Source organism: Ischnura elegans, chromosome 9 (assembly GCF_921293095.1).
Source record: "Ischnura elegans chromosome 9, ioIscEleg1.1, whole genome shotgun sequence".
Lineage (NCBI taxonomy): Eukaryota > Metazoa > Arthropoda > Insecta > Odonata > Coenagrionidae > Ischnura > Ischnura elegans.
The window spans coordinates 54,020,315-54,033,829 of record NC_060254.1 but is presented as its reverse complement, the minus strand read 5'-3'; the positions used below and the strand labels follow the sequence as shown (position 1 = coordinate 54,033,829).

The following is a 13,515-nucleotide window of genomic DNA, read 5'->3' as shown; positions in this document are numbered from 1 at the left end:
ACAAATGATGTGGGGGGCGCACATGGTGAAATTGCACTAACACGAAGGGTAAAATTCACTGGGAATAGAACACAAACCACAAAGAAAGCAAACTTTAACGGAGCATGTGATGTGCAAGTCCTCCCACTAGTGGCCATCTCGGACTTGTCTTTATGACTACATGATAGCTCTCTACCAGATGCATCATAAGAAATGATAAAAAATCATGTAGCAATGCACAAAAAATAATTTTAATTAAAATTTACATAACAAACAACTTAAATAATTATGAAAAATATAGGAATTTAATCCTTCAAAGTCTACTATGGCATTCCTCTAATTTTGCTGCTTTCTTCAGAAAACATTTTTGCAGAATTAGTAGCAATTTGTGCCGACACTTCAAGTGATTTGGTAGTAATGGCATCCATTAAAGAAACACACCTGAAAAAATAAAGTAAAAGGAATTATACACGATTTGCACCATCATTTGCCATAACAATTTTACAGAAGCTTTAAAAAGTATTTTATCAAGGGAAGGTAAAATGCTATGATTTCAAAACTCAATATTTAATTTAGGCAACAGAAAATCGTGTGAGTGCATCAATGAGTTTTGCAAGACAATTTTTCCACAGCTCCAGCCTTTAACCCTTAGAGTACCGGGGAATGCTATCACACTCCTGCTATCTCTCGCAAAAAGTGCCACGAGCGTGATAGTGCTCCTCCTGCAATGTCATTCTTAGATTTATTTATTTTATTTATTTATTAGCTCCAGGACATGCGGTTACATGTATAGAACAAGTCAAGATACAGGAAAATAAAATATACATAGGTCGTATTTATATACAAAGTACCAGTCAGATATTCCACTTCAACGAAATAAATTCATCCACAGAATAGAAGGAATTACTGAGGAGGTATTTATACAGTTGGGATTTGAACAGAGAAAAGGGTCTTGTTTCCCTTAATTTATGTGGGAGGTTTTTACTAAAGAGGGTGAGGCTATGAGTGACCACCCTAAAATCCTTGGATGCTCTGGTGTTATGATTATGTACATCAGCATTAATTTCAATACCAAAGAAACTTTAGCCAGTTCCTTGACCATCAACGATGCTGATAGTTCACTAATCATTCAACAGTCAAGATTCATTTTATTTTAACATTAACTATTTTCTTTAAATTATAAAAATTAACTCATACAGGAAACTCCCGATTATCCGTCTGTGGTATATCCGTGTTGCAGATTATCCGTGCATGATTTTCACTCTCGCTCAATATTTTCCGTGATCTTTATGAAAAAAAATAATAATATTGGATGCAAAATCACCGGAATTACAGCATCAATTCTAGGATACATCAGGCTTATTATTTCCATTACAATCCACTTCGTAAAACGGAAGTGATCGGACCCTAGCTGCATTCACGGGAGCACTGTGTTCCCATTTTCCAAGCCCCTCAGTGCACGACCGCGCTCCGTGATCACGGATACACGTCCCGCAGCAGTTTTTTTGGTGTTTATTATATAATAAGTAAGTAATTTATGGTGTTAAAAAGGTTAGTATCGACAAATTTTTCCTGAGTTTTTATGGAAAGATTTTGACCGAGTGTTTATGGTAGAAAATTTATAAAAGTGGTTTCCTAAAGTTCAGTTCCTGCTGAACACACTGGTTTTTAAATTATTCTGATATCTTTTAAAATAGATTCGAAATTAAACTTTACGCAAACCACGTTTTTCATCGAAATTTGCCCAGCCCCCCTATTAAAAATGGCTGCCAAAAAAAATGTATGGCTTGTAAATTTTTTAAAATAGCGTTTCATGATTGTCTACTTGTAGGCAACAAATGATAAAAAAATCAGGAGAATTAAAAATGTCGAGCAACCTTGCCTGGGTGATTTGAAATGTAATTGCGACCCTTAAGTGTCATCGCTAGAAGCATTTTCTTCAAGTTTGCTAACATATGTATATATATTACACATATAAATAAACATAAGAAAGCAAAACATACTTCTCCTTCCTTGGAAGTAAATCTGGTTCCACTATTTTCTTTAAAGATTCAGCTAAGGCAGACGTTTCAGGAAATTCTGCACTGCAGTGTGTGTGGGCACTCTCAAGGAGCTTATCACATTCCTTTATTTTCTGTCCCACCATGGCTGCGAGAAAGATGCAACAAGAGATGAATTAAACGAACTACATATTATACATTATTTTCCTATCAATTATAGAAGGCTACTTCATGCATTAAATCTCCCCACCACATTCTTGCAATGGCAACCATATTCAAATCAGGTAGAGGGATGTCAGGTGACCATCAACGATTTCACTAAAAGTTATACATGCGAAAGCAGTATCCTCATGATGAATTATGATCACTTTATCACAGCTCAAAGCTGAACCGATATAAAGTTATAATCCTTTGAATATTGCTGAGTCAGGCTTCAAGAGTTAAAATTGAAAAATCTCATTAATAACTAAGGAACCAATGCCCATAAAGCAGTGGTTATGTTTTATTTTGAAGAAAATGCTTATTAGGCAAATTTTAAGTTCGTTTGAATCTATTATGCTGTGGATAGTATTCGAGAAACAATAATTCTTAAAAATCATTGCTTTAAACTATTGCAATTTTTAATTTTTTAAGATTTCTCTTCATGCATTGGTCTACCTCAAGATGATATCATTAATTCATTTTTTTGAATTGACTTCTTTCTTTTCTTATCATAATACAGACGTAAAATTCTAATGTGTTCAAGTAAATATTATCTATTCTTAATTGCATTTTGAGAGATAGCATAAGTCTGTAATTAAATACCATAAATATTAAAGGAACACAGCTTATCTAAGGGTGTGAACTGAGGGTACAGATATGGAGGGATAATAGTTTTGTGTCCCAATCAGTGGCGGATACAGATGGGGGGCGCGCGCCCCTCCCTTGCCGGTCCGGCCGTATTGGCAAACATGGCAGAACCACGATTGTGACTTTTTTTATATCATAAGATGGCATTGTCTTATATATGTGTATAATTACATTAATTAAAATTTTATTTTACTCTGCCTGTGACTTGATTATTTTTTATTGCGATATCGCGATAAAAAGTAAAGGCAACTCAATATATCTTTTGCGCCCCCCCCTTGAGTGTTTTCTGTATCCGCCCCTGGTCCCAATTACATATTAGGTTCACAGGGCTACATAGCTCATTCAAGGAATGAATACCTTCAGGATTTGGCAACTCAAGCTGAATGCTCAAATGTCTTATAAAGAATCCATTTATGTACATACATATTTAACATATATAGTCTTGGCTTTAACATATTGGCTATTATCAACTGGATAAAGATGATGACATAGTTAAAGATAATGAAAATGATAATAGTGATTGGAGTCATAAAAGAGGGTAACAATAACATAAAACAGCAGCTACTACATAAACTGTCCAAAATTAAAAACTCTACGTGAATTTACCTGAAGAAGCCTTGAGGTCAGAGGATGAAAATGTCAATCACGTTCAAGCTACACAATGGGATACCAGAAAATGGGCTAAGACCATATGCCACTGAAACCTGAAGTGTAATTCCTGGTTTTACAACACCATGAGTACATAAATAAGAAAGCTGGGAATATTGTTGAAGTTCAGAAAACCCAATCCTCAAAAAGTCCTTTTTTCTGCACTTATTTTGAGGGAAGTAAATATGGAAATCCCAGTCTCATGGAAGTTTGAGCAAACTAGAGTTATGTACATATTCAAATAAAATACGTGCATACTATGCACAAATATAGACTCACCCAACTGAACAGGGGCAGGCTTTTGGAAGCCTCTCATGGGTAGCTGGTTTAGTGACTTCATAAACTCATTCTTCAGAAGATTCATAGGAGACTCTACATCATCAGATACACCTGAAAGAAAATCACTAACATTTAATGGGGCATGATAAAATTGAAACATTTAAGGCAGCGAGCCAATATTATTTTGGAGCACATAGCATTATGGCAATATGGAAGGCAATTACAAAAGAAAAACGATCTTAATGTGACTAAAATATATACCTGACAATAATGAGAGCACGTCGTGATGCTCGTCCACAGTTTTTGACTTTACGATGACAGCAGCAGTGGCATTTGCTCTCTCAACCGCAAACTTCAACTTCTTACATTGGACCATCTCCTCTTGGTATTTACTATCCAAAACAGCCTGTAAAATGAAAGAGGAACGTAAGCATACATTCTTTTAAGTTTCAATAGGTGGGAGATACAATAGAAACAAAGTAAATACACTCACTTCCCACGCAACATAATCTACGGCCGTTTTACTACCGGCTTATTTACCATTTTTGGCAGTTATAGCTTGTATATTGAAAAGTCAATCTATGAGCCACAGCAATCAATTATAAATGAATTCGACTCAGATTAATCTTTTACCAGAATGAGCAATACATTTTCCACCATAAAATATTTTATGACTAACTTTATCCGCTGCATATGCAGCAGATAAAGTTGCGCAGATCTCCTTTACCACACTGGCCCACCTCAACCTCAAATATTCTTTTCCAAAATTATTTGAGGAAGAGGATGGTTCACTACGTGGCTCGAGCTCAATTTCTAGCGCAGTGGATTGATAAAAAAATAATGGAAACTTACGTCAATCCTTGATTTCTCTGTTTCCAGACGTTTTTTCAGCATTACATGGAGATAGTTAGCTAGAAAGGAGTTATTAATTGCCTCTATCAGGTCACAATCCACATCATCTAGCTGCTCCTGCGATAAAATAAGTGTGAAGTTAAGTAAGAACATAGTTAACACTCACTCTGGGAGGTAAGTTGATATAGATTAACAAATTACTGAGAGGAACATACCATTACCGACTTGTTGATGGAATCAGCGGAACTCATTTTGTGATACAAAGTCACAGATGTTGAGATGTTACCATGAGATAGACCAGCATAGAGTTAATAAGGCAAATGTTTTTGCTAAACAGTTTTCCCGCATTTAATCACTACAGTGTCCCGCATGCGCATGACACTCGTGGTGTGGACTGCGCAGCTGGCGCATGCGTGTAGCGACTTAGCGTCCGCTCGTAGTACGGAAGTTGCCACATGCGGTGCACTGGTCGCCAAGGCGTTTATAAAACCGCGTATTTTTGTACTGCGTTCTAGAACAGTGTCGACAAGTTTTCGCGTGCAAGCTGTAGTAAAGTGGTAATTACGGAAAAATTTCTCAAGAATGAACATTTTTTAAACACATGTTTACGCATCAGCCCCACGGAAATGATTGCGCATCATGCTTGCAATGTTTGAACAAACATGACTTATTAACGATGTTCCATGAATCTTCGAGTTTTTTTCGTCGTTGGAAATGAAGTTAAAAAAAGAATTGCAGTCATGTGTCCCACCCATTTGCCATTCACGGTGGGCACTCATGTAATTCCATTCCTTCGGGAATCAAAGAGAAGCTCGCAAAACTTGTAGAATATGTATATTGTTGTAGCGGAATCAAAAGATTCGCATGGACTCTCATGAGTTATTAGAAGCATTCTGGGGAAGATGGATGAGTTTTCTGATGAACGTGTGCGAAAGTATACTAAATTATTTTACGTGCTGAAAATGTTTGGTCCCAAAATGTAGTTAATTTTTATATTTTAGTTTATTATATTTATTTATCAATTTTATTTATTATTTGAATGGAATATTTGTTCGTAGCATTGCTTTCTTTCTCTCTGTAACTTTAATGGCGTGTACAAGTTCCATATTAAGTTCAAATAATTCTCCCCCTATTCTTGTTCCATAAAAATTGTTTATAATTTTCATATTGGTTAAAACTGCAACATGGAATTTGTTCCGTTCGCGGTGAGCAGGCAGGAGGCACGAGCGGACCAGTGGCGGATACATATGGGGGGGGGGGGGGGGGGGCGCCCCCCCTTGCGGGTCCAACCCCATTACCAAACATTGCAGTACCACAATTGTGACTTTTTTTACATCATAAGAAGGCATTGTCTTTTAAATGTGTATGATTAATTTAATGAAAACTTTCTTAAACTTTTCATGTGACATGATTATTTTTTATTGCGATAAAATTAAAGGTGAGTTACCTTAGGTAACTCAAAATATCTTTTGCGCCCCCCCTTGAGTTTTTTCTGCATCAGCAACTGGAGCGGCCCAATGCGCGTCTCTCCGCGACGCGACGCTGCTCTGCTTCTAGTTTTCCTAGGGTCCCAACCCACCCGCTCTTTTTGGCATGATAATCGCAGATACGACAAAACACACAAAACTTTTCTATAGGACAGTAGGCGTAAAAATTAGTGGCAATAATTGTAACATTATGCATTTTAAGATGTTCATCTCTCCTCCCGTAAAAAGTCATTGACCGAGAGTCTAGGGTTAATGTCGAGGTCTTTAATTTATTTTTCGCCATTTTGAGTTAAGTCCAATGCGCTGTTCGATAACAAATAGATTTTTTCGATCCACCGAGGGTACATTGCTGAATCCGAATCTGAGGTCTGTAGACAAAATCTTCACCTTGCTGCCTTAAAAAACATGGCTAGCAATTGTTTTTTTTTAGCTTTTATTTTACAACTAAGAATATTTCAACTTTTAAGCGAAAAATTCCCATTTCAAAATAATCAATAGTTGGAAATTAGATGACAAATTTCATGTAATTTCCAACAAATTTCATCCGGTTGGCGTTTTCTTCGACGAGCTACTTGGTCTCCGGCGACATTTGAAAAATTGCATTTATGTCCGTCCTCGCATTATAATAATGGAAACTTATATTCTTTAAGGCCGTTTTACATGGGGCACGTACTTGCTCAATCTGACTTGTCTACGAAGGCGCAGTCAAAATTGCGTCGTGTAAAGCAGTGAATTGCTAGAACACATGCGAGAATGCGTGGACGTGAGATGACAAAGTAGCCCATGTTCTAATGTCGTTCATGCATTCGCGCAATTCCATGCTACTTTAGAAATTAATGCAGTTCTAACCTGCGCAATTCCATACCCCGTGTAAAACGGCCTTAGAATTAATTTAGCTAGCCTATACGATGGCTGTGGTATTCATTTCAGTACTCTATGTTTTATTTATGCATCATGGGCGTACCCAGCGGGGGGCAGGAGGGGGTAGCTGCCCCCCCCCCTTTGAAGCAAAATTAATTTAGTTGAAAGAAAGTTTTGAAAAATTTTTCTTTAAATCCAAGAAAAGTGATATTCGTATAAAACATGTAACTAAGATAAAATATTTTTTCCGAGCGATTAATTTTAAAAACTAATAAAGCCCTGTTATAATTTTATGAAATTTTGGTTTCCTTAGCCTTTCCTGTGCTACAACTTGAACGACCCCCTCTAGTTTCGATCCTGAGTACGCTCTTGTTATGCATGGCATTATCATGTTGGGCGAATTCACGTTCACGGAAACATTTCGCACGATGCTGTTTATCTCCTCTTTTGCCTGATTGCATCGGTCTTCCCTCGGGAATCCTTGCACCGGCGTTCGGACATGCAGGGCATCGAGTTTAAATCTGTTCATTTATTTAGTCATCACAATGGCGGATTAAGCATCAAATTTTGATGGGGAGGTCATAACCTGGGTCCGCGGAGTATGCAGAGAAGTGCGTTTTTTACAGTAGGGAGTGCTACGCTTACGACAAATACAACTCTTAACTCACGTTTGGGACTTGTTGCCATGTATGTATGTGTACACTACCTCCACTCCTTTAAAAGGATATAAAAACTATTAAACTAATAAAAATAAAATATTTTTTGATAAAATTTGTGTCATGAATCATGTGACCTCCCCCCCAAAATCCGCCCCTGGTGGAAATATTATCCTCCTTCGATGATTTTGTGGAAAGAAAGATTTGATGCTTTCCCGGCGAATGATGTGAGTAAACTTCTCTCGGGTTTCCCACCGGGTTAAAGGCTTCATAATGGCCATTATGAAGCCTTTAACCCGGTGGGAAACCCGAGAGAAGTTTACTCACGATTTTGTGGAAAGTTAATTACGGCAATAGATAATTTTAAGCGTGTGGCACTAAGTTGTAAATGTGAGAGTGAGGTTATGTTTAGTTTATAACTCAAGCAAAAAAGGTCGTACGGTTTAGCAATCTTTCAACAGCTCACCGGTAGTCCGCATCGAAATTTTTAGTTCACCTAGGTCACGAGGACACATTCTTATTTCAACTATGGATTTCTCCACTCTTCACTCCATCTCAGTAGACTATGAAAGTAATTCGCTTCCTTTCCCATTTGAAAATTGACATCTGCGTTCCGGAAAGCCGCATTTGGCGAAGTTTCACATTGCCTATACTGGGACTGTGGGGGACATTATACAGAAAAGTTTGTGCCGTGCTATCGATCTGCGTGAAAATCATTTTCCGTCTTGGTGGTAGATTATTATCTAGCAACGATGGTTTCAAAAGTGGAAGTTTAATTACATCTTCCTCTTTTTGGTATACCACCGGGGACAGAATATCGGCACTTGAACTTTCACTTAAAAGTACGCATGTTTTTATAATTGTTCATTTGGTTTCAACTGTCTATACATAAAAAATGATAATTAGTGGAGAAATTTTTATGGAATTTCGACACAAAATTACGATAAAGCTCGTTGAAATTTAAGAAAGGAGATGGAAGCGAAACTTAAGCCAGTTACCGCATTCATTTTTGGGGTTAGTGGCGAATATAGATAATATTTTTTGGCGGGCCAATACCAATAATAAGTTATTAGTAATCACAATGAATGTTTTGCATAAGTTTTTGGTAGCTAAATTCAGAAAGTAAATGAAAATAAATAATTTGTGGGATGATCCTTAAAATATCATTGTTTTAAAAAGGTATTAGCTTTGCATCACAATTTTCTCAAGCCCATTATCTTCATATTTATTCAGGTTACTTATTTTTTTCCATTTCGAAGGGGCTGGGCGGGCCCCTTGGGCCACTCCCATGTATTCGCCCCTGTTTGGGTTATTAGCGAATGAATCCTGTAAATTATGTCAAATCACGTATGCTACACGAAAGTGGCACCGCGATCAGCTCAAATCGCATGAAAAATTGTTAATGTACGAGGGTTGCCCGGAAAGTAATACTCCATATTTTATTCTTTGACATTTATTTATTGCACGTAATGAGAATTACACGCATGAAAGAATGACTTTTCAAATACACAACAAATGTTTTCAATGTAATCTCCGTCCCGTTCTGCAGGCCTCCTCCAGCAGTGGCGCAGCGACCCAGTGAGAAATGGATCATCGAATCTACGTCGATTCGACGTCGAAGTACTCACCGATAAAACGTCGATGGTAACACATCGATCGATGTCTATATGGTCCGAAAATCGACGTGTTTTCGACGTCGAAGCCATCGACGTGTTTTCGACGTCGACGCCATCGACGTGTTTTCGACGTCGACACCATCGACGAGTTTTCTATGTCGACGAGATATCGTCTTTTTACCTACGATTCCTACTAATAATTGCGGAAATATACATCTTTTCGGCTAATAAAGAGCATCTATTGCTGCGCCAACGACGTATTTCAATCAAGCACGTAAAGTCTAAACAAATGAAGGCTGAAATAAATTTATAATGGTGATTTGTAATCTTAAGTCCTTCGTATTCATCTTCAATAATAATCAGAAATCCTTGAGAAAAAATGTGAGGTGTTGACATCTATGACGCGAGTATAAAGGTATCGAAATGAGGTAAACGTAGTCTCAACGCCAAGCTTGTGCATATCACATACCACGCAGGAAAGAAGTAAGAACTTGGACGCAAATAGAAGGTCCGGCGTATGTGGCAAATGTGTGAAAATGGAAATCTTGAACACATTAAATAGGGGAAGCTAATCCTACCTGTTATACAGCGGTCCAAAAGCAGACCGATTCCGAAATATGGAAGACGTAGTGAAGCTTGTCTTTACTAAGCGACGGAATGCCTTTTTCGATGATTAATACGCATCCAAAAGCTCATTAAGTTTCAGAAGGATTTTAAATACCAATAACAGGATTTAGAGCTAGCAAAGTTTGTCGCGCAAAATAAATGCGACAATAAATTTTCTATACGGCGCCGAATGTCTCTGTTCCGAGTTTACTGCGAAGAACTAACAGCTTGACTGAACCAGACTGAACTAACTGCTATACGCAATCGAACTTCAACGGTCAAGTTACAGAATTAATAGGAATCAAAGATTGTTCTCGGGGTTAGTGGTAGTTTTCTGGGGCCAAGAAATGGTCAGGTATACTGGACGGAAGGGCGAACCTTTTTCGAACCCTTTCTCGGGGTCTCAGAGATAATCCGGGTGCTCAGAAGACGGGCGTCACAGTATGAGGTAACCGCTGCCGATATGACCTGTCGTAGTACATTTTTTACTTTACTAATGTCAATACTTGGAGGTAAAGAAATACACCCATCATACTCATTGTCGTTGGGAGATTAAATACGTCTTTTGATCGAGGTTCTACGATGAGAAATAAGGATTTTACGAAAAGGCATGAAATTTACGCCCATTGCCTCCGCTGAATCGGCAACGCCGAAATTTTGTCAGTGGAGGGGGGAACGCGAAAAGCTCCTTTTTCTCCCCCCACTCCAACTTTAAGCTTGTCCACGTGTATGAGTGTATCCCGAATTTTTGTGACTAAGTTTCGCAAAGGTGTTTGGCAGGGTGTGAGCTTTCGCTGTCCCTCACTACTTCATTTATTCTTCTATATCAACATAGCTCCATGCGAGCCAAGGGTGCCTGGCAGGGGGTGACAAATCACCAAGATCACCACAAGCGCATGGAAAAATAAAAGCATGTAATCGCCATCTACATAATCTACATAATAGAGCCACCTCTAGGGCGTTTGGCAGGGGGTGACAAATCACCAACATGCAGCATGCAACAGGACCGCCACATGCACACCGCACGGTCATAGAAATATTACGCATACTAGCAAAATATGAGTGCTTATTCATTAAAAAAACTTGCTAATGGTTAGTATTTCCTAGAGCAAATACATGCAAGGTTAGAACTATGAAGAAAAACACGCTATGAGTGACTCTAGCGAGCGACGCCATTAATCCTATCAATGGAGACAACCTTTGATCAAAGGAGATATCCTTAATAGTTACGAGGGAAGAATGACATTTTAAATCTCTCTGTTTTGCAGTCTATTTCTTTTATTTTACGTCTACTATAGTACGATGGTAAACGAATGATATGATTCACGTCGTTTTAGAAAACATCTTTCTATTATTCCTACTTCATAAGGGTCCCGTACGCTAGCAGCATACTCTAAGTGAGGCCTCACTACATCTGCTCACAGCTGAACATTCAACCACTTTTGGTAACAACAATCATAATTTCACAGATGACATTAGCATTCGAAAGGGTCCAATAAGCCTGAAAAAATACTTTAAAAATCTTAAATAGTGAATAACCTCTTTTCCTTTGCTGTGGAGGAAACTCTATGCCAAAGATAATTCATGTCATATTTCAACAATTATGTAATGATGAAAACGATGGGAAAATCTTTCAGGGAAAGCCTCCGCAAGCACTCATATTTACCTATAAATTTAAGCTTTTTTGTGGGAGACATATGAATTGGTTTTATCTTGAGTGGCATGAGACTCTATTCCATTGCATTTGAAAAGTTTTGATTTATCCTTGTCAGTTTCGTTTTTTGGCATGGTTTACTTGGAACGAAAACTTTGCAAGTCATCTTTGCACTCAGCAAATTATTTCATCGAGTACTGGAGACTGAAATACACAGAAGTTTAACCTCAGTGATTGTATTTTTTAGAATTAGAATACACTCCTATGTGATACATTTTGACCCAATCTCAAAGACCTTAGTAAAAAATGACGCATCACGCATCAACCGCGTCTAGGATATGTGAAAACCAATTTTTTAAAATAAAAAACTGGTGTTGGTTTCCCAATACAGGGACTGGAATGAACTAATGGTGGTAACAGTGGAACTAAAGGCACAGGTGGCAATTCTGAGTCGTCGTAGCCAAAACACAATCGTCTTTGCAGCCGATGAAAGCAGGCTTCCGCAAGGATCAATTCGAAGTCCGCTACTGTTTACACACTTCGTGAACGACATGCCATCTGCACCAAATACAACATTTCGTGTATTAACCGACGACTCTGAAATCGCAGCGACGCCATGGAGTGGAGACATAAACCTAAACAAACTCAGCACTCACTTAAAACTCATTCACGCTTGGACACGCAAGTGCAGAATACAAATCAATGTTGCTAAATGTACACATAGACGCTTTCATGCCAACGATTTGCACCACAAGGGACGCCAATATAAAAAGGCGACGGCAATCCTTAAAATAACCGCGAATATCAGGAGTAACCTCTCTCAAATTTCTCGGTGTCTGTTCAGACAATAAGTTAACTTTCAATAATCAAATGAAATACTGCACCTCTTAAGCATTATCAGTAAGACAAGCAATTTCTTCACTTTTCTCCCCGATTCTTTACTTTCCCGCATACCCCAAGTAAAATTATGCTCTGATTTAATCAAATGGTATCAAATAAAATAATCTTCTTTACGGTTGTGAGGTCTTTGCCCACAATAGATTAATCCGAATAAACTAGAAATCTTTAAAAATATATCCCTCCGTATGCTAATTAAACATTTCAAAATGAATCCGCATTGTAGCGACCTTTCCACCCTTAAACTTCCCTCTGTCAGTCAATTTAATATTAGCATTCAATAATATTACGACCGGGGAAACTGATAGCGCTATGATCCTACAGATCCAACTACACACTGCTTCGTTGAGTTACATTCAATGATTCTGTTTTACGCCTTCATCTCTCTTCTAGTTTTAATTTGTATTTGAAATAAAAAAGAGAAGAAAAAATTACGAAATGAAAAAAATTCCACTTACAACAAAAAAAGAAAGAAAAAGTAGAAAAAATGAAATAAAATTTATAACGATAAATATGAAATTGATTTATATAAATGTTCTTTATGCGATTATTTATAGAAAATGTTCTAATCCATATATTCTATGTTAAGATTAAAGTTCATGTTAGCGCAAACAATAAATTACACATGCAACACTAACAAATGCGCAAAATAATTATTTCAATGCAAACTGGCTGACATTTGTTAACAATGATGAGGAACGAAACTGAATTTAATCCTTACTTTTGATGGAAAATGTAAGTCATCCTGTCAATATTTCATAAATGTAGAGAATCGAAGCGATCATTGATAAATTTACCACCTCTAGGGTGTTTGGCAGGGGGTTACATCGTGTTGCTTGATGGATTTACTGAATATTTACTGCAAGAAGGGGGCAACTTCGGAGGCCAGTTCTCTATAAAGGCGAGAAGGGATTTCATCTGGACCAGGTGATTTATTTGGACTGAGCAATTTCAATATATGTTCTATTCCGTGAGCAAAAATGTCAATAAGCGAAATCTTTCGTATGCAGAGATCGTACACTGTCTCGGGTGAGTTCTCAGAAGGCTCTGAACACGCTCTTGAAGTAGGAATTTAATAGATTGGCTTTATTGGAACTGTTTTTCAACACAACTCCATTATCGTATCTCGCG

At 37.7% G+C, this 13,515-nt stretch overlaps 1 protein-coding gene across 1 annotated transcript; it reads right to left on the bottom strand.

Moving 5' to 3' along the window:
• Nucleotides 1-208: 208 nt before the first annotated feature.
• Nucleotides 209-5,018, bottom strand: LOC124165913. The gene is made up of 6 exons (XM_046543449.1): nucleotides 4,823-5,018; nucleotides 4,608-4,724; nucleotides 4,017-4,161; nucleotides 3,756-3,866; nucleotides 1,983-2,127; nucleotides 209-420 (listed from the first exon to the last, which is right to left on the bottom strand). Exons 1-6 carry the CDS (start codon nucleotides 4,856-4,858, stop codon nucleotides 303-305), a joined length of 672 nt encoding a protein of 223 aa, XP_046399405.1. The 5' UTR covers nucleotides 4,859-5,018; the 3' UTR covers nucleotides 209-302.
• Between the last annotated feature and the right edge of the window lie 8,497 nt (nucleotides 5,019-13,515).

Excerpts from the sequence above, each read along its gene's own strand:
- LOC124165913 (XM_046543449.1), bottom strand. The coding sequence starts at position 4,858 with ATGAGTTCCGCTGATTCCATCAACAAGTCGGTAATG. Across the intron at positions 3,867-4,016 it reads CGTGCTCTCATTATTGTCAG|GTGTATCTGATGATGTAGAG; the intron begins GTATATATTTTA and ends ATTTTCTTTCAG. Across the intron at positions 421-1,982 it reads TTACTTCCAAGGAAGGAGAA|GTGTGTTTCTTTAATGGATG; the intron begins GTATGTTTTGCT and ends TTATTTTTTCAG.